Source organism: Trachypithecus francoisi, unplaced genomic scaffold (assembly GCF_009764315.1).
Source record: "Trachypithecus francoisi isolate TF-2019V2 unplaced genomic scaffold, Tfra_2.0 Contig01436, whole genome shotgun sequence".
NCBI classification, from domain to species: Eukaryota; Metazoa; Chordata; class Mammalia; order Primates; family Cercopithecidae; genus Trachypithecus; species Trachypithecus francoisi.
Genome location: NW_022681430.1, coordinates 3022459 through 3043659, shown reverse-complemented (window position 1 = coordinate 3043659; position 21201 = coordinate 3022459). Strand labels below are relative to the sequence as shown.

The 21201-nt window shown below is 37.5% G+C and overlaps 1 protein-coding gene across 3 annotated transcripts in view; it reads left to right on the top strand.

Annotated features, from left to right (window-relative positions):
• Positions 1-21201, top strand: part of NOC3L (NOC3 like DNA replication regulator) — a 31378-nt gene that overhangs the window by 7516 nt on the left and 2661 nt on the right. Inside the window, exons 6-19 of one of the 3 annotated variants that reach the window (XM_033225030.1) lie at positions 1149-1279; positions 3158-3232; positions 3798-3891; positions 5899-6074; positions 6782-6910; positions 9908-10039; positions 11491-11571; positions 11916-12016; positions 15225-15297; positions 16150-16213; positions 16301-16372; positions 16728-16909; positions 17899-18027; positions 19079-19176. In XM_033225030.1, the coding sequence (XP_033080921.1) occupies positions 1149-1279; positions 3158-3232; positions 3798-3891; positions 5899-6074; positions 6782-6910; positions 9908-10039; positions 11491-11571; positions 11916-12016; positions 15225-15297; positions 16150-16213; positions 16301-16372; positions 16728-16909; positions 17899-18027; positions 19079-19176 (1537 nt within the window). Of the gene's footprint in view, positions 1-1148; positions 1280-3157; positions 3320-3797; positions 3892-5898; positions 6075-6781; positions 6911-9907; positions 10040-11490; positions 11572-11915; positions 12017-15224; positions 15298-16149; positions 16214-16300; positions 16373-16727; positions 16910-17898; positions 18028-19078; positions 19177-21201 lie in introns of all 3 variants that reach the window. The other 2 variants (XM_033225021.1, XM_033225036.1) reach the window with 2 other exon arrangements.

The window sequence follows — 21201 nt, the reverse complement described above, 5'->3', positions numbered from 1 at the left end:
CCTTTTAATTGTAAGAGAAAGACCAACTTACAAATGACTGTTAACTTTTTAGCCTTAAATTACAAAAGCGATTCTGTAGTATGAAGTCATTTTGGTTTGTTTTTAGTGCAGTTGTGCTTGTGTATGTTTCATATAATTGAATGTCAGTTTCTGTTATTTAGGACAGTTTAATCAAAGTTGAACTGAAACAATGCATTTTATTGTTTGAAATTATATTAGTTTGGAATTTGTGACAGAACAATCTAGTTAAATTTTACTTTTGCGTAGCAGACCTCATTAATAGCAAAAATGAATTAAAGGTCAACTGTTTAACTGTTTGCAGTCACCCATCATAAAACCATTACAGATTATGCTAGTGTTGATTAAATCTAGTTCCCTATGAATTTCTTAAGGCGGACATGTTTTTCTGTAGCCCAAAACTACGAAGTACTAGTTTGTGTAAAGTAATATATAGTGTTGAAAACAAGGAAGAATATTCTGTACTTAAAAAGAGACTAAATCAGATTATCCTATTCGTTAATTAATAAGCATTATTTTGGGCTTATTAGCGTAGAAGCTAAGAATATGAGATCTAGGCTGGTTGCACTGGCTCATGCCTGTAATCCCAGCACTTTGGGAGGCTGAGGCAGGAGGATCACCTGAGCCCAGGAGTTTGAGACCATCTGGGCCACATGGTGAAACCACGTCTCCACAAAAAATACAAAAATTAGTTGGATATAGTGGCTCACAGCTATGGTCTTAGCTACTGGGGAGGCTGAGGTGGAAGGATCATTTGAGCCTGGGAGGTGGAGGCTGCAGTGAGCTGTGATAGTGCCACTGTACTCCAGCCTAGGTGACAAGTGAGACCCTCTCTTTTAAATTAAAAAAACAAACAAACAAAAAAAAAACCTCTAGAATCGGACTGCCTGAGTTTGAATCCTATTTCCCTTTGGTTTATGAGCTTAGCCAAGTTATTTTCTCTTCATTTGCTTCAGTTTTCTTATCTATAAAAGAGGGCTGATGATAGTACCTGTATTGTTGAGGAGATGATGTGTAGTAATAAAGGCAAAATTCTTGGCTATCATCATTATTACTATAAAATATTTTGTTGAGATTCTTGGACACTTGTAAGTAGAGGAATATGTAAGGGAACATCTAATCTGTTTTAGAGATCATTGAAGATCCTATTCAAGAGCTGACCATAGAAGAACATTTGATTGAGAGAAAGAAGAAATTACAGGAGAAGAAGATGCATATTGCAGCCTTGGCATCTGCCATATTATCAGATCCAGAAAGTAATGTAGGTGGCATTAATTTCTTTAGGCTCTTTATATTAGGTATGGTGTAAATGCCTAATATGTTAAGATTCCCTTGTTACCTATAAGCATACACTAAAAGGAAAAGCATTAACTAAACATAGTAGCTGGGTTAGAGTAAGAGAGTCGACAGAATCCTAGCTCAATGCTATATCTGGACTTAATTTCTTTTGTAATCCTAGAAAAGTTACTTAAATTCTCTGAATCTTATTCTCTTCATCTTCTTCTATGAAAATATTGGACATGTTATAACTCTAAAAATGTTTAAGTCTATAAAATTGTATTAGGGAGGAGGAACCTGTTTGCAAATTTGCTTGACTAACCTGTGGAGTTTTTAAACAAGCGCGCTACAGGGAAGTGTATGGAATTAGTTCAAGTTGAAAATATTTTAAGTGAACTAGAGCCAAAGTTAAAGTGTTATTGTGCCATGTGTATAGTGGTGAGTTAGTGATGGTTATAACACATGAACTAGAGAAATCTGAGGTTTAATCTTGGCCCTGATAAGTACTATCTGTAAGACTTTGGGTAAGTTATTTATCCAAGACTCTTTCATCTCTAAAAAAGGACAGTATCTTTTTCAAAACTTTGTGGTGAGGGTTATATGATGAAATATACATGAAGTCATATAAAATGATACTATTATTATTATGTTGGTGTCCCCGGCATACTATTATAACAAGTATTTGTTTATCAAATGATTTACATTTATGGAAACAAATTTCATGTGGGAATGCTTTAGAGTAGTATTTGTCCTTTTCTAATAAAGTGAGGGGAAGATCTAGAGCAGAATTAGGGAAGAGAGATTTGGAATATTTCTTATTTGTATTCTCTCAATCATTACAAAACCATAGGCATAAGAGATTGATCTAATTTTACAGCTGGAAAATTGAACATTAAAAAACCTAAGTGATTTGTTCCAGATTTTAACAGCCACTGAATTGGAACCCAGATCTTCTACTCAGGAACCTATGCTCACAGGCAATAGTAGTTTATCAAAGCAATCAAAACCACCTTTTGCATTATGCTATAGAAATTATCTTTGAAGCTAATGTGGCTATATTATATGTAATTCCTGATTAATTCATGTGTATGATTGATATATTTGGTTAATGTATATAACATTTTAGTATATTTTGAAAAGTGTTTTTAGAAAAATAGGAGACATGTACTTTAGGAAAATCCAGCTAAAAAGAATTTCCCAAAGTAGCTAAATAATAAATTTAAATTAGTTTTTTAAGGTCTGTATTTTTCTAACTATATAACAAAAATATAATTACTGATATAGTTTGGATGTGTGTCCCCTCCAAATCTTACGTTGAAATGTGACCTCTGATGTTGGAAGTGGGCTTGGTGGGAGGTGTTTAGATCATAGGGGTGGATCCCTCATGAATGGCTTGGTGCCATCCTTGTGGTAACAAGTGACTTCTCACTCTGGTAGTTCATGTGAGAGCTGGTTGTTTAAAAGAGCCTAGCACCTCCCCTATCTTTCCTGTGACATGCTGGCTCCCCCTTTGCCTTCTACCTTGATCGTAAGTTTCCTGAGGCCTCACCAGGAGTAGACGCTGGCACCAAGCTTCCTCTACAGCCTGCAGAACTATGAGCCATAATAAACCTCTTTTCTTTGTAAATTACCCAGCCTCAGGCATTTCTTTCTAGCAACACAAGAATGGACTAATACAATTATCTTGTAACTTTATCAACTTATCTCTTGGTAAAGTGAGCAGTGTCTGGAGTTTGGTGTGGCTTGACTAGACTTGGAGTCATTGTGTGAATTCCGCTTATTTTGCTGGATGTGGGGCTGTTTTTTGTTCATAATTGTTTCGCCATGATTTCTCCAGCTTTATAAGCTATTTCTTTAACAGATTAAAAAATTGAAAGAATTACGTTCTATGCTGATGGAACAAGATCCTGATGTGGCTGTTACTGTTCGAAAGCTGGTAATTGTTTCTCTGATGGAGTTATTTAAAGATATTACTCCTTCATATAAAATCCGGCCCCTCACAGAAGCAGAAAAATCTACTAAGGTAATGCTAGATTGCTAGATATAATTACTATCTAAAATAACTGAACATTTTGGAGAGATAGACTCTTTTTTGTGAGACAGAGTTTTACTCTGTCGCCCAGACTGGAGTGCAGTGGCGTGATCTTGGCTTACTGCAACCTCTGCTTTCCCGGTTCAAGCGATTCTCCTGCCTCAGCCTCCTGAGTAGCTGGGATCACAGGCATGCGCCACCAGGCCCAGCTAATTTTTGTGTTTGTAGTAGAGACGGGGTTTTTCCACGTTGGCCAGGCTGGTCTCAAACTCCTGACCTCAGGTGATCCACCTGCCTCTGCCTCACAAAGTGCTGAGATTACAGGCATGAGCTGCCGCACCCGGCCTAAGTGACTGCTGTGTTTTTTTTTAATAGTACTGGATGTATACTAGACAACCATATTTTATACTAATTTTGGGGTTTTAATATTCTGATTTTAAAAAATGATTGACCTTTTTGGTCTTTTCAGACCCGAAAAGAAACACAGAAGTTAAGAGAATTTGAAGAAGGCCTGGTTAGCCAGTACAAATTTTATTTGGAAAATCTGGAACAAATGGTTAAAGGTATATTAAATGTATTTTAAAAGTATGTAACGTACATAGCCTTGATCATGAAGGTGAATTCTGTACAGTGTTCTGTGTTGTGTAATGAGAGGCAGGTATAGTCAGGAACAGAGTCTAGAGTCAGACTTCCAGGGGTCAAAGCCTGGCTCCACCACTTACTACCTATGTGATGGGAAAATTACATAGTCTTTCTGTGTCTCAGTTTTTGTCTATAAAATGGAAATAATTATAGTACTCACCTTCTAGGATTATTGTAAGAAGTAACTGAGTTTGTAGATATGAGGTGCTTAAAACAGTGCCTAGCATGTGGTATATACTATATTTTATCAACTATTAGTATTATTGCTGCAGTTTTTAGTAAGTAGTTGTATTTTTATTGACAATGCTTTTAACAAAATATATTGTTATGAACAATTGGGATTTATTCTACTCTTTTCTATTTGGAGGCATGGTAGTCAGGGAAGAAGGATAACTAGAGGCCAGGTGTGGGGGGTCACACCTGTATCCCCAGTGCTTTTGAAGGCCGAAGCAAGAGGATTGCTCCAAGCCAGGAGTATTGCTCCAAGCCAGGAGTTTGAGACCAGCCTGAGGAATGTAGTGAGACTCCTGTCTCTAAAAAAAAAAAAAAACATTAGGCATGATGGCCCAGGCCTATAGAGCCCCAGCTACTGGAGATCTGAGCTGAGAGGATGACTTGAGTCCAGAAGTTTGAGCCTGCAGTGAGCTGTGATTATGCCACTGCCCTGTAATCTGGGCGATAGAGTGAGACACTGTCTCAAAAGAAATGAATAAATAAATAGAAGGATAACTAGAAATGGATATTTGCATGCCTTGAAAATGGATTTATGAGTCAATTATTTGGCATCCCAAATAAACTCTTAAACTCTTTTTCTTCAGAAAAGGAAGGACATAGAAAAAATAGGGGTAGGAATAGGGAAGATAGTCGGTTGCTTAGGCCAGGTGCTTTCATTTGGCCTAATTGGCTCATTTACCCAGTTTATTTACTAAGGATCACCCATTGCTATCAGCTGGAACAGGACCACTGACTCCTGTTGGCCTAACAAGGGCATAAAGGTAGTGGAGTATAGTGGGGTGGGGGTGGGTAGTATGGCTATTGCTTCTATGTTCTGGTGTTCCAGCTGGCACCCTATTAGCATTTGTTTTTCCAGTGAGAGGGCCTGGGAGTTTTTCTTTTGTTTTTGAATTTCTGAACTGTTTGGAAAGCTGGGAGCGTTGTGTAACCATCTCTGATAGATTACATGAGCCACATATGTCATTTAAAAAAATGCAGACACACTAAAAAGCAATGACATTAATTTTAACAGTACATTATATATATTCAGATTATCATTTCAACATGTAATCAGTTTTAAAAATTAGTGTCTTACATTCTCAGTTTTTTTTAGTACTAAGTTCAAATCTGGTTTGTATTTTATAATTAGAGTATATCTTAATTTGGACTAGCTGCATTTCAAATGCTCAGTTGCATCCTATATGTGGCAATTAGTAGCCTCCATATTGCATATTGGACCTTTCCTAAGCTGATCGAGCCATTATGAAGTCTTTCTTTCTTTTTTTTTTTTTGAGATGGTGTCTTGCTCTGTTGCCAGGCTGGAGTGCGGTGGTACAATCTCAGCTCACTGCAACCTCTGCCTCCCAGGTTCAAGTGATTCCCTTGCCTCAGCCTCCTGAATAGCTGGGACTACAGGCACGTGCCACCCACCATGCCCGGCTAATTTTTTTGTTTTGGATTTTAGTAGTGATGGGGTTTTACCCTGTTGGTCAAGATGGTCTCAATCTCCTGACCTCGTGATCTGCGCGCCTTGGCCTCCCAAAGTGCTGGGATTACAGGTGTGAGTCACCATGCCTGGCATATGAAATCTTTTTTTAAGGGGTGTGGATGTGTGTGTGTTTATGTGTGTTCAAATGTACATTGTTTGTAAAAGAAAGCCAGTTAGTTTAACTTTTGACCAATGAGTAAAGTAACTACAGTTATCTTTTGATTAGATTGGAAGCAGAGGAAGCTGAAGCAAAGTAATGTAGTTTCCTTAAAGGCATACAAAGGACTGGCAGAAGTTGCTGTGAAGAGCTTGTGTGAGCTGTTGGTGGCACTACCTCATTTTAACTTTCACAACAACATTATCGTATTGATTGTCCCTCTCATGAATGACATGTCAAAATTGGTGAGTTGCTGTAAATGGTTATTGCTGTCCTCCTTAGAAAATTGTATACCATGTGGGCCGGGTGCGTTGGCTCACGCCTGTAATCCCAGCACTTTGGGAGGCCAAGGCAGGCGGATCACGAGGTCAGGAGATCGAGACCATCCCGGCTAACACGGTAAAACCCCATCTCTACTATAAATACGAAAAATTAGCAGGGCATGGTGGCGTGTGCCTGTAGTCCCAGCTCCTTGGGAGGTTGAAGCAGGAGAATGGTGTGAACCCGGGAGACGGAGCTTGCGGTGAGCTGAGATTGCGCCACTGCACTCCAACTTGGGCAATAGAGTCACACTCCGTCTCAAAAAAAAAAAAAAAAAATTACGCACCATGTGATTTTTCCTCCCCTACAAAATTCTTCTCAAGTTGTTTATTACTAAAATAATATCAATTTATTAAACACTCTCTGAAAAAATTTATCTGAACATAAGTTTAGTGGTTCACAACAGGAAGCAGTTTTGTCCCCCAGGGAACATTAGGCAATGTCTGCATACATTTTTGATTGTGATGACTGTGGTGAAGATAGAGTCTTTACTGGCATCTAGTGAAGAAAGTCCACGGGGGCTATTAAACATCCTAGGACAGTCCCCCTACAACAAAGAATTCTGTTACCCAAAATGTCAGTAGTGCTAAGGTTGAGAAACGCTGGTTAAGTGTGACATTTTATTTTTCAGATATCTGAAATGTGTTGTGAAGCTGTAAAGAAACTCTTTAAGCAAGATAAATTAGGCCAAGCTTCTCTTGGTGTAATTAAAGTGATTTCTGGTTTTGTGAAGGGCAGAAATTATGAAGTTAGGCCAGAGGTGAGCCTTTCTTTTTTTACTTTGCATTTTGTTTTTAAATTACAAAGTTGACTTTCAGTTGTTATGAGGAATTTATTCCTTATAAGCATATGAAGTAAAAAGTATTCAAGCTCTTTAAGTGTTTAACATGTTAACTCCTGAAATGTTTGATACTATTAACAGTTGGGTATTTATCCTTCTAGGTGTTTTTCTATGCAGATATAGTCATATATACTTGCTTATATTTTAAAATAAAAAATGGGCTTATACTTTGAAAACTGTTCCAGAACAGTTTTCATTTTCTATATTGTGAACTTACATATAGGGTTATCCCATTCTTTCTAATGCCTACCAGAGTATTCCATTGTGTGCCCTAATTGATGAACAGCTGAGTTTTTTCTAGATTTTTGCTGCCACAGTCAGTGTTGAGAACATTTTGGCCTTATTATTTTTTAATATTGTGTGAGTATTCTGTGAATTAAACTTATAAAATGTAGATGCTGGATCCAACAGTAATCACGTTTACAAACTCAAACTGTTGTTCAAAAACATTTAATCACTGTGTTCCTGCTAGGAGTGTCATTTCCCTCCTACCTGCTCAGAATGTTACTATTTAATCTTTGTTAGTCTGGTAGTTTATATATATATAAACTTTTCACCTACCAGACTGCTTATTAATTGTTAATTTTTCTCTTAAATTGTCTTAATGACTTGTGATGAGTTTTTAGTACATATTCATTTTAATAAATATCTGCTATGTGCCAGGCACTTTTTTTAGGTCCTGGGAATAAAATAGTAACAAAAGAAACAAAACTTTCTGTTTGTGGAGCTTGTATTACATAATAAGAATATTAACTCTTTGTTACATAGGTTGCAGATTTTTCTCTTTTTTACTCTGCCTTTTACTTCTGTATTGAGCCTTATATATGAAGCTATATTTTTTGTTATGCACGTAGTCTCCTCAATCCCAATTTATTGAGTCTCTCCAAGATTTTTAATTTTTATTTTTATATTTATTTAAGCCATTTGACATCTTTATATGTGTGGTATGAGTACAGATTTAATAGCTGTATTTAATGTATGTAATGAATATATATTTTATATAGTTTAATGTATTTTAAATATTTATATTATGTATATATTTGAAATAATTTGACAGCCAGTTATTTCATCACCATTTTTTTCTGCTGATATAAAATGCTGCTTATTGTTTTATATCTATAGTATATTTGGGTATCTGGTACAGTAATACTAATCAGAAAGGGTGTGATTGATAAAAGACATGACTATTCTTTTTTCTCCAAAATATTCTTATGTATTTCAGTATATTACTCCAGGCAATTTAAAATCCGTTTTTCATTTCCTTCCCTCAAAATAGTCCATATAGAGAATCTGATTAGAATTGATTCAATGTATTGATTAGTTTGGATGAATTAGAATATTTACAGAATTTATTTTCTGTTCAACAATATTGTATCTTGCCATTTATTTAAGACTTTTATGTTCTTAAGTGAACTTTTACAGTTTTCTTCATTGGGGTCTTAGATATTTTAATTTGTTTTTAGTAATACAGTTTTGGGTGTTAAGCTGTTCTACCGTTTTATTTCTGGATTTCACAGTTTTCCTTTGGCATCAGATCCCTTTTTATTTTCTTAAAACTGATTTCAGTTGAATTGCTAAAATTATAAACGTTGAATGAAAGTAACAGAACATATTTAGCATCTTTACTCAGAACTGTAGAGCAATCAGATAAGGCTTGAACATGAAACTCAGCCATAGGAAAACTCTTTTACTTTTGTGATGCTAGAATAAAAACCACATCCTTTGACTTGGAGTTATTTTTCCTTGGTAGGTGATATTTTGAGCACATACAGTACCTACAGAATATTCAGAGTTGATCTTTCTGATACCTAAAATGACTTCAGGTTCACTCTTTTTTTTTTTTTTTTTTTTTTTTGAGACGGAGTCTCGCTCTGCCGCCCAGGCTGGAGTGCAGTGGCCGGATCTCAGCTCACTCACTGCAAGCTCCGCCTCCTGGGTTTACGCCATTCTCCTGCCTCAGCCTCCCCAGTAGCCTGGACTACAGGCGCCCGCCACCTCACCTGGCTAGTTTTTTGTATTTTTTTTAGTAGAGACGGGATTTCACTGTGTTAGCCAGGATGGTCTCGATCTCCTGACCTCGTGATCCACCCGTCTCGGCCTCCCAAAGTGCTGGGATTACAGGCTTGAGCCACCGCGCCCGGCCCAGGTTCACTCTTTGTGCCTTTAGTTATTCCTTGTTTCGTTCTGTGCTTTTAGCCCTCTAATCTCAGATACTCAGCTTTCTTCCAGATGTGCATATTGGAACATCAAAATAATACAAACCTGTATTTCTCAAGGTTTTTTCCAGGAATGCTTCTGTGCCTGCAGGAGGTCAGTAGGGTGATTTCATCCAGAGAAAGTGTAGCATTTTAAACCCCTTTTGTTCTTAGTGTTTGAGTATGAGAAATTTGCTGTATCACACAAAACACCAGTTTCTAAATTAGTTTCTGAATTTTTGAATAGCATAAAGCAATAATTTTTATTTTTGTCCCCGAACCAGCATCAGCTGGGAATTAGAATGCAAATTCTGGGGCTCAGCTCAGACCTACTGAATCAGAAACTCTGGGGACAGGGCCCAGCAATTTGTGTATCTTCTTCTCCCATAGTGGTCCAAACCTTTTTCTGGCCTATTTTCTCTTTGTCATCCTGTTGGCATGCTTTGTCTCTTCCTCATACTCAATGAACTGCAAAGAAAGTTTTGTATATTTAGCTAGTATTTGCTAGTGTCCTTTTTGTATATTTGCTCCTGTCCTTCCATAGACACAAGTTATTGAATATAGCATACAGATAAAAGAACTTGGTGTAAGATGTTATAAGATGCTTAAAGGTTTTTTATCTTAAATGAGGGAAATAACACTGTTAAGTACTTTTCTATGTAAAGTTTTTGAGGTCAATATAAATATTAAGCTGTATATTTGTGTTTTTTTTCAATATTAGATGTTAAAAACATTTTTATGCCTAAGAATCAAGGAAGTAGAAGTGAAAAAAGATACAGAAGACATTAATAAACCAAAAAAATTTATGACTTTCAAAGAAAAGAGAAAATCTCTATCAAGAATGCAGAGAAAGGTTTGACTTATTTCCCCTTTTGTTTCATTTAAATTTTTCTGTTTATTTGATCTTAAACTTATAGTCACAGGTAAAAATCAGTTAAATCATAAATATACAAGTTTTGAAATACATCATTTAGAGAATTCTATCTTTCCCAGTTACTGCAAAAAAATGTTTTCTTAAATCAATTTTAACTGATAATGATTGGCAAGGAGAGCAATAGATGAAAAGATATTTTTGCCATGCTGGCTTTTATCGTTTGGCTTTTTAGATCAATTTAGAGTTGTGATACACAGATTCCTTACTTAACAGAAAAGATGCATTCACATGAAGTTGGCAGCAAAGTGAGTTTCTGTTAATTGAATCTTGTTTCTTTATTGGTTTGTATTTTAAACTTGGGTTGAAATTTCAGCCCCTTGTTTATTTACTGAAAGTTTGGAAACTTTTTTTTTTTTTTTTTGGAGAAATGGGGCTAATAATAATACCTACCTTGCAGGGTAATCGTGCAGTTTAAATGAGATGATGCTTATAAAACACTTGGCAGGCTTTATAAACATTAGTTTTTACTACCACCACCATCATCACTATTACTGTTATCACAGCACAGAACATTTCTAAACAGTTCATTAGAGGGATCAAGTTGCTTTTAAAAACAAAAGTAATCTCGGGATATTTATGTTTGAGTGGGTCTAAGTTTGAAAACGTGATGGAAGTGTCAAAATAGACTTAATAATTGTGAACAAAAGAAGATAAATATTTTAACTATTTATATCATACTATCCTAGTGCAGGTTGGATAGCTCTGTTAGGAAGAGCATGTTTATAGATGTGGTGGGGAAACAAAGACCAGTAAGAACATGGCAGCTCTTTAACAACTTCTCATGAGAGAAGGAAACAATTTCTCAGTTCCCTGTGCCTCAGGCAGCTTAGAAATTATCATTTACTGCTCTTACAGCATTAGGAAGTAGAAGAAAAAGGATATTTTATTGAATTTCTTTATAGTATCTGGTTTGATGCATTGTATGTAAATATGTTAGGGAAGTATTGTTGGTGACTGGCTTCTAAGTTATAGGTGATTTAACTATTTTGGGCTCAACATGTTCTTTCCTTTTGTTTGAAGAACTTTAATTATAGAAAATGATAGCATATCCCAGATATCTACTATTTAGAGTGAGCAAATATTAATAGATTTACTTTAGTTTTTTTCCTGGAAGAGAGAGAAACCATACGTGAGAGAGTAGGAATTTCTTTTCTGTCTCCAATTTCATTCTTCTGCTTTCCTCCCAGGAGACACCATCTTTAATTTGGTTTATATATACTTCCCGTCCATGTTTCTCTACTTTTGTTTATATTTGCATTCATAGACAATATGTGGTATTACTGTATATGTTTTATGACATTTACGTATTCTGCCTCTGCTTTTTTCACTCTGGTATATACTCTTAGATTTTTTTTTCAATCTATTTTCAGTGGAAGAAAGCAGAAGAGAAACTAGAGCGAGAGCTTCGAGAGGCAGAAGCTTCAGAGAGTACTGAGAAAAAACTTAAACTGGTAGGCAGTTTCATATTCTGTTATGCTTTTAAAATGCATTAAATTGTTTAAACTAGAAATTTATTGTTTCAGCTTGTAGCTGTGTAATTTTAGTTTCTTTCATGAGGCTTAGATGTGTGACTTTTGTGGTGTGTGGGAAACTATGATGTGATTAGTGCTAGTTTTATGAACTACATCACAGGATGTATGTCTTCTTTCTGTTTTGTTAAAAATTTCAAAGATTGCATTGTGGGGAGGCATGGGTAGGGAAAAAGAAGTTTAACCTGTTGAAGTCATAGTTATGCTCACTCAGTAGAAACCATACCAGGTTATCCTAAAGTCATTTTGTCTGTCTCCTCTGCCAGCATACAGAGACTCTGAATATTGTGTTTGTAACCTACTTCAGAATATTGAAGAAGGCCCAGAGGTCACCTCTCCTGCCAGCAGTTCTAGAAGGTCTTGCCAAGTAAGGGCTGTGTAGGTTGAAATCTTCTAGATTCTTTCTAAACAGGAAAGACCAAAGAATTTTAGAGGGTTCCCTAATGATGGCCCATTATCCTCAGTTCTCATTCCTTTCTGTTTGTCACCAGCCTTTCCTTGAAGCTATTCATAACTGGCCTTTTTTGATTTTCTTATCTCAAACCTTTTATTTTTAAAATCTTCTATACCAACTCCTTCTTTCTGCCTACTAAATTCGAGGTGTTCCTAAGGTTAAATCTCTCAGTTCTTGACTCTTTCTGCACTGTGTAGTCAATTACCTATCGTCATAATTTGAGTGGATCATGTAGATGACTCTTAAGTCTATTTTAACCCGGCTGTACATCATTTCTCTAGTTCTGTGTAATCTGTTTCTGCTAAGATAGATCTTTTTATGTATTCACTCAACACTAATGGCCTTGTCAGGATGTGAGCTAGAGTAAGGTTTGTGGTTGTCATGATAGCGTTCCACAATTTTTTGAGGTGGTATCCTATAGAACATTGCTATTTGGTAAAAATATAATGTGAACTTACATGTATAATTTAAAATTTTATATTAGCCACATTAAAAAGGTAAAAAACACATGAAATTAATTTTTATATATTTTACTGGATTTATCTAAAGTCTTTTAACACAAATTTTTTTTTTTTTTTTTTTTTTTTTTTTTGAGGCGGTGTCTCGCTCTGTCGCCCGGACTGGAGTGCAGTGGCCGGATCTCAGCTCACTGCAAGCTCCGCCTCCCGGGTTTACGCCATTCTCCTGCCTCAGCCTCCCGAGCAGCTGGGACTACAGGCGCCCGCCACCTCGCCCAGCTAGTTTTTTTTTTTGTATTTTTAGTAGAGACGGGGTTTCACTGTGTTAGCCAGGATGGTCTCGATCTCCTGACCTCGTGATCCGCCCGTCTCGGCCTCCCAAAGTGCTGGGATTACAGGCTTGAGCCACCGCGCCCGGCCCTTTTAACACAATATTAAACATTAATGGGATGTTTGGTGTTTTTTCATCACGTGTTTTCGAACACATATTTTATGCCGGTGTCTTAATTTGGACTAGCTACATTTTAAGTGTCTAATAGCCACATGTGGCTAGTGGCTACCATTGTTGGCAGCATAGCTTTAGGAATAGAGTTGGAAATAGGACTGATGGCTAGAAGATATAGAACAGGTAAGCTCTGTTCATCATTAGAAATCACTTTCTAATAACTGGAGCTATTTGGCAATGGTATGCATTTCCTTATATGGTGATATGGTCCTTGTGGTTGAAAATCTTCAAAGAGGTTGATCAGAGAAGGGATTATTCCTACATTGTGTAGGACCTGCTGTTTTTGTTTTTAAATAGAGACAAGCTCTCACCATACTGCCCAGGCTGATCTTGAACTCCTGAGTGAGTCATCCTCCAACCTTGGCCTCACAGAGTGCTAGGATTATAGGTGTGAGCCACCATGCTCAACCCAGCTATTTGTTTTTTAATGACTAATTCCTTTATTTTAAAAAGTTTAAAAAATAATATATGCTCATTTAAAACGTTTGAAATTTAAAAATGCAAAAGAATATACAATTTAAAATCGCAAGCTCCCCCTCCTATATATGTATGTAGTCTGTCTGCGTGCCTTCTGCCATCATTTTTTTTTTTTTTTTTTTGGAGATAGTGTCTTGCTCTGTTGCCCATGCTGGAGTTCAGTGATGTAATCTGAGCTGACTACAGCCTCCACATCCCAGGTTCAAGCAGTCACTTGCCTCAGCCTCCCGAGTAGCTGAGACTATAGGTGTGTGCCATCACACCTGGCTAATTTCTGTAGTTTTAGTAAAGATGGGGTTTCCTCAGGTTGGCCAGGCTGGTCTCGAACTCCTGACCTCAGGTGATCCATCCGCCTTGGCCTCCCAAAGTACTGGGATTACAGGCATGAGCCATCGCACCCCACCTGCCTGCCATCTTTCATGCAAATGGAATCATGCTATGTTTAGTGTCCTGTAACCTGCTTTTTTTTTTGGTTTTGTAAACAGTTACTTTTGGTACCTCTCCCTTATCACATATATATCACTTAATTTTTAAAAAATTTATAATACTAGGCCGAGGTGGGTGGATCACAAGGTCAGGAGATTGAGACGATCCTGGCTAACATGGTGAAACCCCGTCTCTACTAAAAAAATACGAAAAATTAGCTGGGTGTGGTGGTGGGCGCCTATAGTCCCAGCTACTTGGGAGGCTGAGGCAGGAGAATGGCGTGAACCCAGGAGGCGGAGCTTACAGTGAGCCGAGATGGTGCCACTGCACTCCAGCCTGGGCGACAGAGCAATACTCCATCTCAAAAAAAAAAAAAAATTTATAGTACTCCATTTTATAGATATATTGTACTAGATATATAGGTCAGTCCCCTATTTGCACTGGAAATACTTGCGCGCGCGTGCGCGTCTGTATATCTTCGTGCACGTGTGTGCATGTATTGCCAGATCAGAGGGTATGCTCATTTTAAATTTTGATAAATAATTGCCAAATTGCTTCTCCAAAAAGTTGTACCAATACGCATGGAATATATCACTCATAAGGTCTTTTATTCTTCTAAGATTTACATAGATCAAAGACTCCTCACTAATATTGAAGAGATATCCTGACTTTAACCTACTTCAGTGTCTAATATAGTATATGGAGTAACTCTCAAATTTAGCAGCTCATATGATTCCTTTTTACCCTATTGTGTGGTCTCAGTTATTTCTACAAATAGAGGCCTGGGACAGTTAAGTGAGTTACCCAGGATCATGCAGGTAATTAAGGGTCCAGTATTCTTTCCATTTTATCCTTAAAGCTGTCATAAGGTCCATATTCTTGTAAGCAGCAGAATCTTTCCTCGTCTCTCTTCCCACCACCTGTTGTCTTAGAGCTGATCCTGCTGGATACCTAGTGAACTTTTCCTCAGGAAGTTGTTTGCTTCTGGTAATTTCTTTCTCAGTGCAGAAGGATTTTTGAAATATTTTTGGTTTGTTCAATGCCTCATATGTTTCTACTGAGTTTAGTGTTCAGTGGTGCATGAATTGTTGACTAGGCCAGTCTGAATTAATGAAAAGTATCAATAATTGTCATCTCTTTCATAGCTAACCTTTTGAAATAAAGAATATTAAAAATACAGGTTTAGAGTCAAGCTTAATTTCTGCCAGCTTTATTTCTGCTTTTAGTTCATTGATTAAGTTTTGTTTGATTCCAGATTTGCTCACCTTATAAATGTGGAATTTTTTGATGATCTGTTAGTAGTTCTTCATACTCTCATCGAGTCTGGTGTAAGTAGTAATAAATTACTTTTTAGGATATAAATGGTAATTACTGTTTTAAAAATTTGTCAGGTTTATTGAGATATATTTTGTATACAGTAAAACTCACCCCTTTTAGATGTACAGTTTATGAATTTTGACAAAGGCCTATGATCATATGATTACCACCACAATCAAGATGTAGAACGTTTTCAAGCATTGGAGAGTTTTAAACAGGAGGGTTGCCTAACCTGTTTTCTTTTTTTTTTAATTGATGCATAATAGATGTACATGGTTTCAGGGTGTATGTGATAATTAAATATATGTGTATAATATAGTTTGTAAAGATTTTACTTGGGATATCAGTCACCTTAAATATGTGTCTTTATGTGACAACCATTCAAATTCTTCCCCCCTAGCTATTTTGAAATAGATTATAGATTATTGTAAACTATAGTCACCCTGTCAATCTGCCTCATACTTGCAGACCTCATACATGCAGGTCTTTTTTCTTCTTTTTTGAGATAGGGTCTCACTCAGTTGCCCAGGCTGGAGTGCAGTGGTGCAACTACAACTCACTGCAGCCTCGACCTCCTGGGGCTCAGGCAATCCTCCCACTTCAGTCTCTTGAGTAGCTGGGACTACAGGTGTGTGGCACCATACCTGGCTGATTTTTCTATTTTTTGTAGAGATGGGTTTTTGCCATGTTGCTCAAGCTGGTCTTGAACTCCTGGGCTCAAATGATCTTGCCTCAGCCTCCCAAATTGTTGGGATTACAGTCATGAGTCATTGCTCCTGGCCTTAAAGGCCTTTTTAAAAGATATAAATGGTAATTATCATTCTTAATATTCCATCCTCCCTCACCCCCTCCTTTTTTTTAAGGACCTAAGCTATCAAGAAAGTCTTCACTGTGTCCAGACTGCTTTTCATATTCTTTCTGGACAAGGTAAGGTATTTTCTTAATCTCAAGTTTCGTTTGCCTTACCTTTGAATGCTACAACATACCTAATTGGTGTTTGTTGTCATTTCAAAGGTGATGTTCTGAATATTGATCCAATGAAATTCTACACACACCTCTACAAAACACTATTCAAATTACATGCAGGTATGTATGTTTAGATAATGTTTCTTTTATATGTATTTATGTTTTAAGAATATGTTACGACCAGTCATTGTAGACAAATGAGAAATAGGAACAGGTACATAAAATGCTGACTTGCCAGTGCCATGCATCTGTATTTAATCTCATGTAAGACTTAGAGAAAGAGCTTCTGGAATTGACTGGAGATGCAGTAAGTATAGCCCGCTGTATCTCCTTAGCAGTATAGCACTACCTCATTGATTAGAGAAATGGTTTGGGCCAGGTACAAAAGTTTATCTTGGGTTTATCTGAAGTTCAGTCCAGTTGCATAATGAAAAAATAATGAGAACAGCTCTGAAGGATATGTCTGCTGTTTTAGGTGCTACCAATGAAGGTGTTAAGATTGTACTCCAGTGCCTTGATGTCATGCTGACTAAGCGCAGAAAGCAAGTTTCTCAGCAGCGAGCTCTTGCCTTCATCAAACGCCTTTGTACCCTTGCTCTTCATGTTCTTCCAAATTCAAGTATTGGCATTTTAGCAACTACCAGAATATTAATGCATGTAAGTAGTGACACAGATGAACAGTGCTAAGTTCTTATAATGCAGTGATTTTTTGTTTGTTTGATGCATGTCTTTCCCCCTTTTTATATTATTTCAATTACAGAAGTAATTCACACTTGTAACAAAATCAGGTGACAAAAGAATTATATGAAATTGAAAAAAAGCATTTTGTACCTATTGACGCTTCTCAGAGTGTCATTAGGTGGGTATCCATTTATCATTTGGTGGGTATTTTTCCAGCAGTCTTTTAAAGTTCATATATAAACACATACACATAGAAACAACACAACTTTGTATTTTAATGGAAAGAGGATTATGCTATATATTCTACCACTTTTTTAATCTTAGCATTTTAATCGTGGTAAACACATAATGTCACTACTGTTATCTCTTTAATGTCTATGTAATGTTTATTTAGTTCTTTGCTTAACGAACACATAGTTTTGACTATGTGCCTTCCACTGTTAATGCCTTACAAAAATTTAATTTTCATAACTCTGAGGTAGCTACTATTCTTCTTCCTGTTTTACATGTGGGAAAACTGAGGTCTGGAGTCTTGTCTTGAGTAGCAGTGCCAGTCAGTGGTAGAAGTGATACTCAAATGTAGGCAGTCTGGTTTTTCTATTTCTCTTGATATAGGATATTTCTTTTTTTGCTATTACAAATGATGCTATAGTGAATATCTTTTTGTATTTATCTGATGTAATTATTTCCATCAGATTTCTAAAAGTGGGATTGCAAGGTGAAAAGAATAGTGTTTTCTTTTGCAAGATAACATTTTCAAGGCAAGCAAAGATAAAATTTTTTTTGCAACTCTTGTTCTTACGATATAAACTTAAATTGTTTGTTATTAAAACTAGGTGTAAAGACTTTATGCCAAAGCTCTTATACAACCATAAATTTAAATACACATACAACTACAAACCAGTAACACCTTTTACATTAACAATGTTCATTTAACCAATTCTTTTTATGTGACATTTTTGCAGACTTTCCCCAAAACAGATCTACTGCTTGACAGTGAATCTCAGGGAAGTGGAGTTTTCCTCCCTGAACTGGACGAGCCTGAGTACTGCAATGCTCAGAACACTGCTCTGTGGGAACTACACACTCTGCGGGTAAGAGTGGCCCTGTTTTTTTTCTTTTGGGGGATGTGTGTGAACAATTGTTTTCCAGTTTTCCTTCAAATAGTTGTTATTGCCAGAGTACTTAATTATATTTTGTTCTGAGGCTGCTTTTTTTAGAATTCCTGTGTTAGTATGCTACATTTTACTTTGCTCTTACTATTTTTTAAGCTGTTGAGGTACATTTTCTTTTTTTTTTTTTTTTTTTTTTTTGAGGCGGAGTCTCGCTCTGTCGCCCGGACTGGAGTGCAGTGGCCGGATCTCAGCTCACTGCAAGCTCCGCCTCCTGGGTTTACGCCATTCTCCTGCCTCAGCCTCCCTAGTAGCTGGGACTACAGGCGCCCGCCACCTCGCCCGGCTAGTTTTTGTATTTTTAGTAGAGACGGGGTTTCACCATGTTAGCCAGGATGGTCTCGATCTCCTGACCTCGTGATCCACCCATCTCGGCCTCCCAAAGTGCTGGGATTACAGGCTTGAGCCACCGCGCCCGGCCGAGGTACATTTTCTAAGGAAGCAGAAAACTGTCAGTTCTGTAGGGTGAGGTTGTGGAAGATTTACTGAAATCTTTCCCTTTATTGAAATCTTTCCCTAACACTCTTCAGAGGATTCGTTATCAGGTACATTTTTGTTGAGTCCTATCCTAGGAGACTTTAGTAAGCCTACCTCTTTCAAGATGGTTTCACCTATACAGTGATCCTACAGTATGGACAACATTAGAGTGAGACTTGTAGAAAACAGAAGTGGGAGGTAACCTGTTGTAAATTAACTTTTTTCACTCGGAATGAGGAATTGCTTTTTGATTTTTCTATTTATATTGTAAAAGCAAGATAAACTACTTCACTGGTAACTTGATTTGTGTTTTAATCCTATGAGCAAAGAATATTCCTGTGGCTATGTGCTTCTAATGAATTACATATACTATACATAGGTGCTGAAAAACAATTTTGTGTAATTTTATTTAAGAAAATCTTTGCTGTGGCTAGTGTTTTTTTTTTTTGTAAAGGACTGAACTGTGCAAAATGTGATTGTCCTGTTTCCCCTTCAGAGGCATTATCATCCCATAGTGCAGAGATTTGCAGCCCACCTGATCGCTGGAGCACCTTCTGAAGGCTCTGGAGCACTCAAACCAGAGTTGAGTCGAAGGTAATATTTAGCATTGCCTTATTCTAAAACTACAAAATTCAGCTGATAGCCACTTACTATGAGACGTCTGTTTTATAAAGTAATATATTACAAAATGTAAAGTGCCAGTTGGGTATCTGGATTGGTCTTGCTTCATATTCCTGAATTGTTCTGAAATAAAACATGCTATGATTTTGTTAATCACTTAAAACATTTTTTTTCTTCTTCTGTCATTCAACTTGAAAAACATTTTTTTAATCATGAAAAGTTTCACACATACAGGATAGTAGAATGGCATAGTGAATGTCCATATGCCCCCCATCACTCAGGTTCAACAGTGAATAATCTATGGCTATAGGTGCTTCATGTGAAGATAAAACACAGGTCAACCAAATTAAGTTTCCTTGCTTTCTTGCTCTCTCTTTTTTTTTTTTTTTGAATGGTCCTGTTAGGGCAAGAAGAGGAGAAAAAAAAAAAATGAGGAGAGGGAAGAAAAGAGGTGCTTTGGAACACTGCCATCCAGAAGGGCAGCTGTTTCTTTTTTTGGCCCTTGCAGACTACCTTCTGACCTGTAAGCAGCTTGGATGGGTACTTCCAGCACCCACCTCACACCCAGATGAGGAAAAGTTCCTGTTAAAAGAATCTTCTTTTCCCTGAACTGTTGACTTTTCCCGAGTAGCTGGGATTACAGGCACCCGCCACCATGCCCGGCTAATTTTTGTAATTTTTGTAGAGATGGGATTTCACCATGCTGGCCAGGCTGGTCTCGAACTCCTGACCTCAGGTAATCCACATGCCTTGGCCTCCTATAGTGCTGGGATTACAGACGTGAGCTACTGTGCCCAGCCAGTAATTACCTTTTTTTGCATACAGACAGGAAATACTTCAGTTATACAGAGAAAGAGAGAAAATGGTACAAAAAATCCCTCAGTCCATTTATGGTACCATAAAAAATGCCTAGGCCTGAGTAATTTATAAACAACAGAGGGCCAGGCTCGGTGGTTCACACCTGTAATCCCAGCACTTTGGGAGGCCGAGGCGGGTGGATCACCTGAGGTCAGGAGTTTAGGACTAGCCTGGCCAACATGGTGAAACCCCATCTCTACTAAAAATACAAAAATTAGCCAGGCGTGGTGGTGGGTTCCTGTAGTCCCAGCTACTTGGGAAGCTGAGGCAGGAGAATCGCTTGAACCCAGGAGGCGGAGGTTGCAGTGAGTTGAGATCTCGCCATTGCACTCCAGCCTGGGCGACAAGAGCGAAACTCTGTCTGAAAAAAAAGAACAGAAATTTATTTCTCACAATTTTGGAGGTTGGAAGTTGAAGATCAGGGTGCTGGTAGGTTTGGTTGACTGACGAGGGTGCCTCTCTGCTTCTGAGGTGGCATCTTGTTGCTGCATCTTCTGGAGGGGAGGAACCCCACACCCTCACATGGCAGACAGGACAGAAGGGGAGCAGGGCCACAGCTTAAGTTCATGAAGCCTCTTCTATAAAGACTTTAACCCATTTATGCCAGAGGTGGCAAATTTTTTTGTGTGTGAAAAATCAGACCTAGGTGATGACCTTGAGCAGTAGGATATAAACAACTCCTAAAAGCTTAGGACAGTAGTAGGCATAAATGGATTAATCCCATTCATGGCTTAATCACCTTTTCAAGCTTTCACCTCTTAATACCATCACATTGACTGTTAAGTTTCCATGTCTGAATTTTGGAGGGGACATTCAAACTATAGCACCTTACAGTGTACTTATTACCCGGAATTAATATTTTGCTGTAGGGTTTTTCCTTTTGCAAGCCCATTGGTTTCTATAATTCAGAGATCACAGATTGGTGACTTTTGGGCCAGGCTGATTTTTCTGGCCTCAAGAGTTTGATAAAAATTGAATTAGTTGCTGTCTTTTAAATATTGAAAGAATTCATCTGAAATTCACATTTCCTGCTTTTCTTGAAGTACTGGGAGGTTTGGTGACATTGGCTTGTATTTTACATGACAGTAGTCAGTCATTTGCTGCCTCCTCTACATGAGGCAAGAGCTCTGCAGTTTTCCA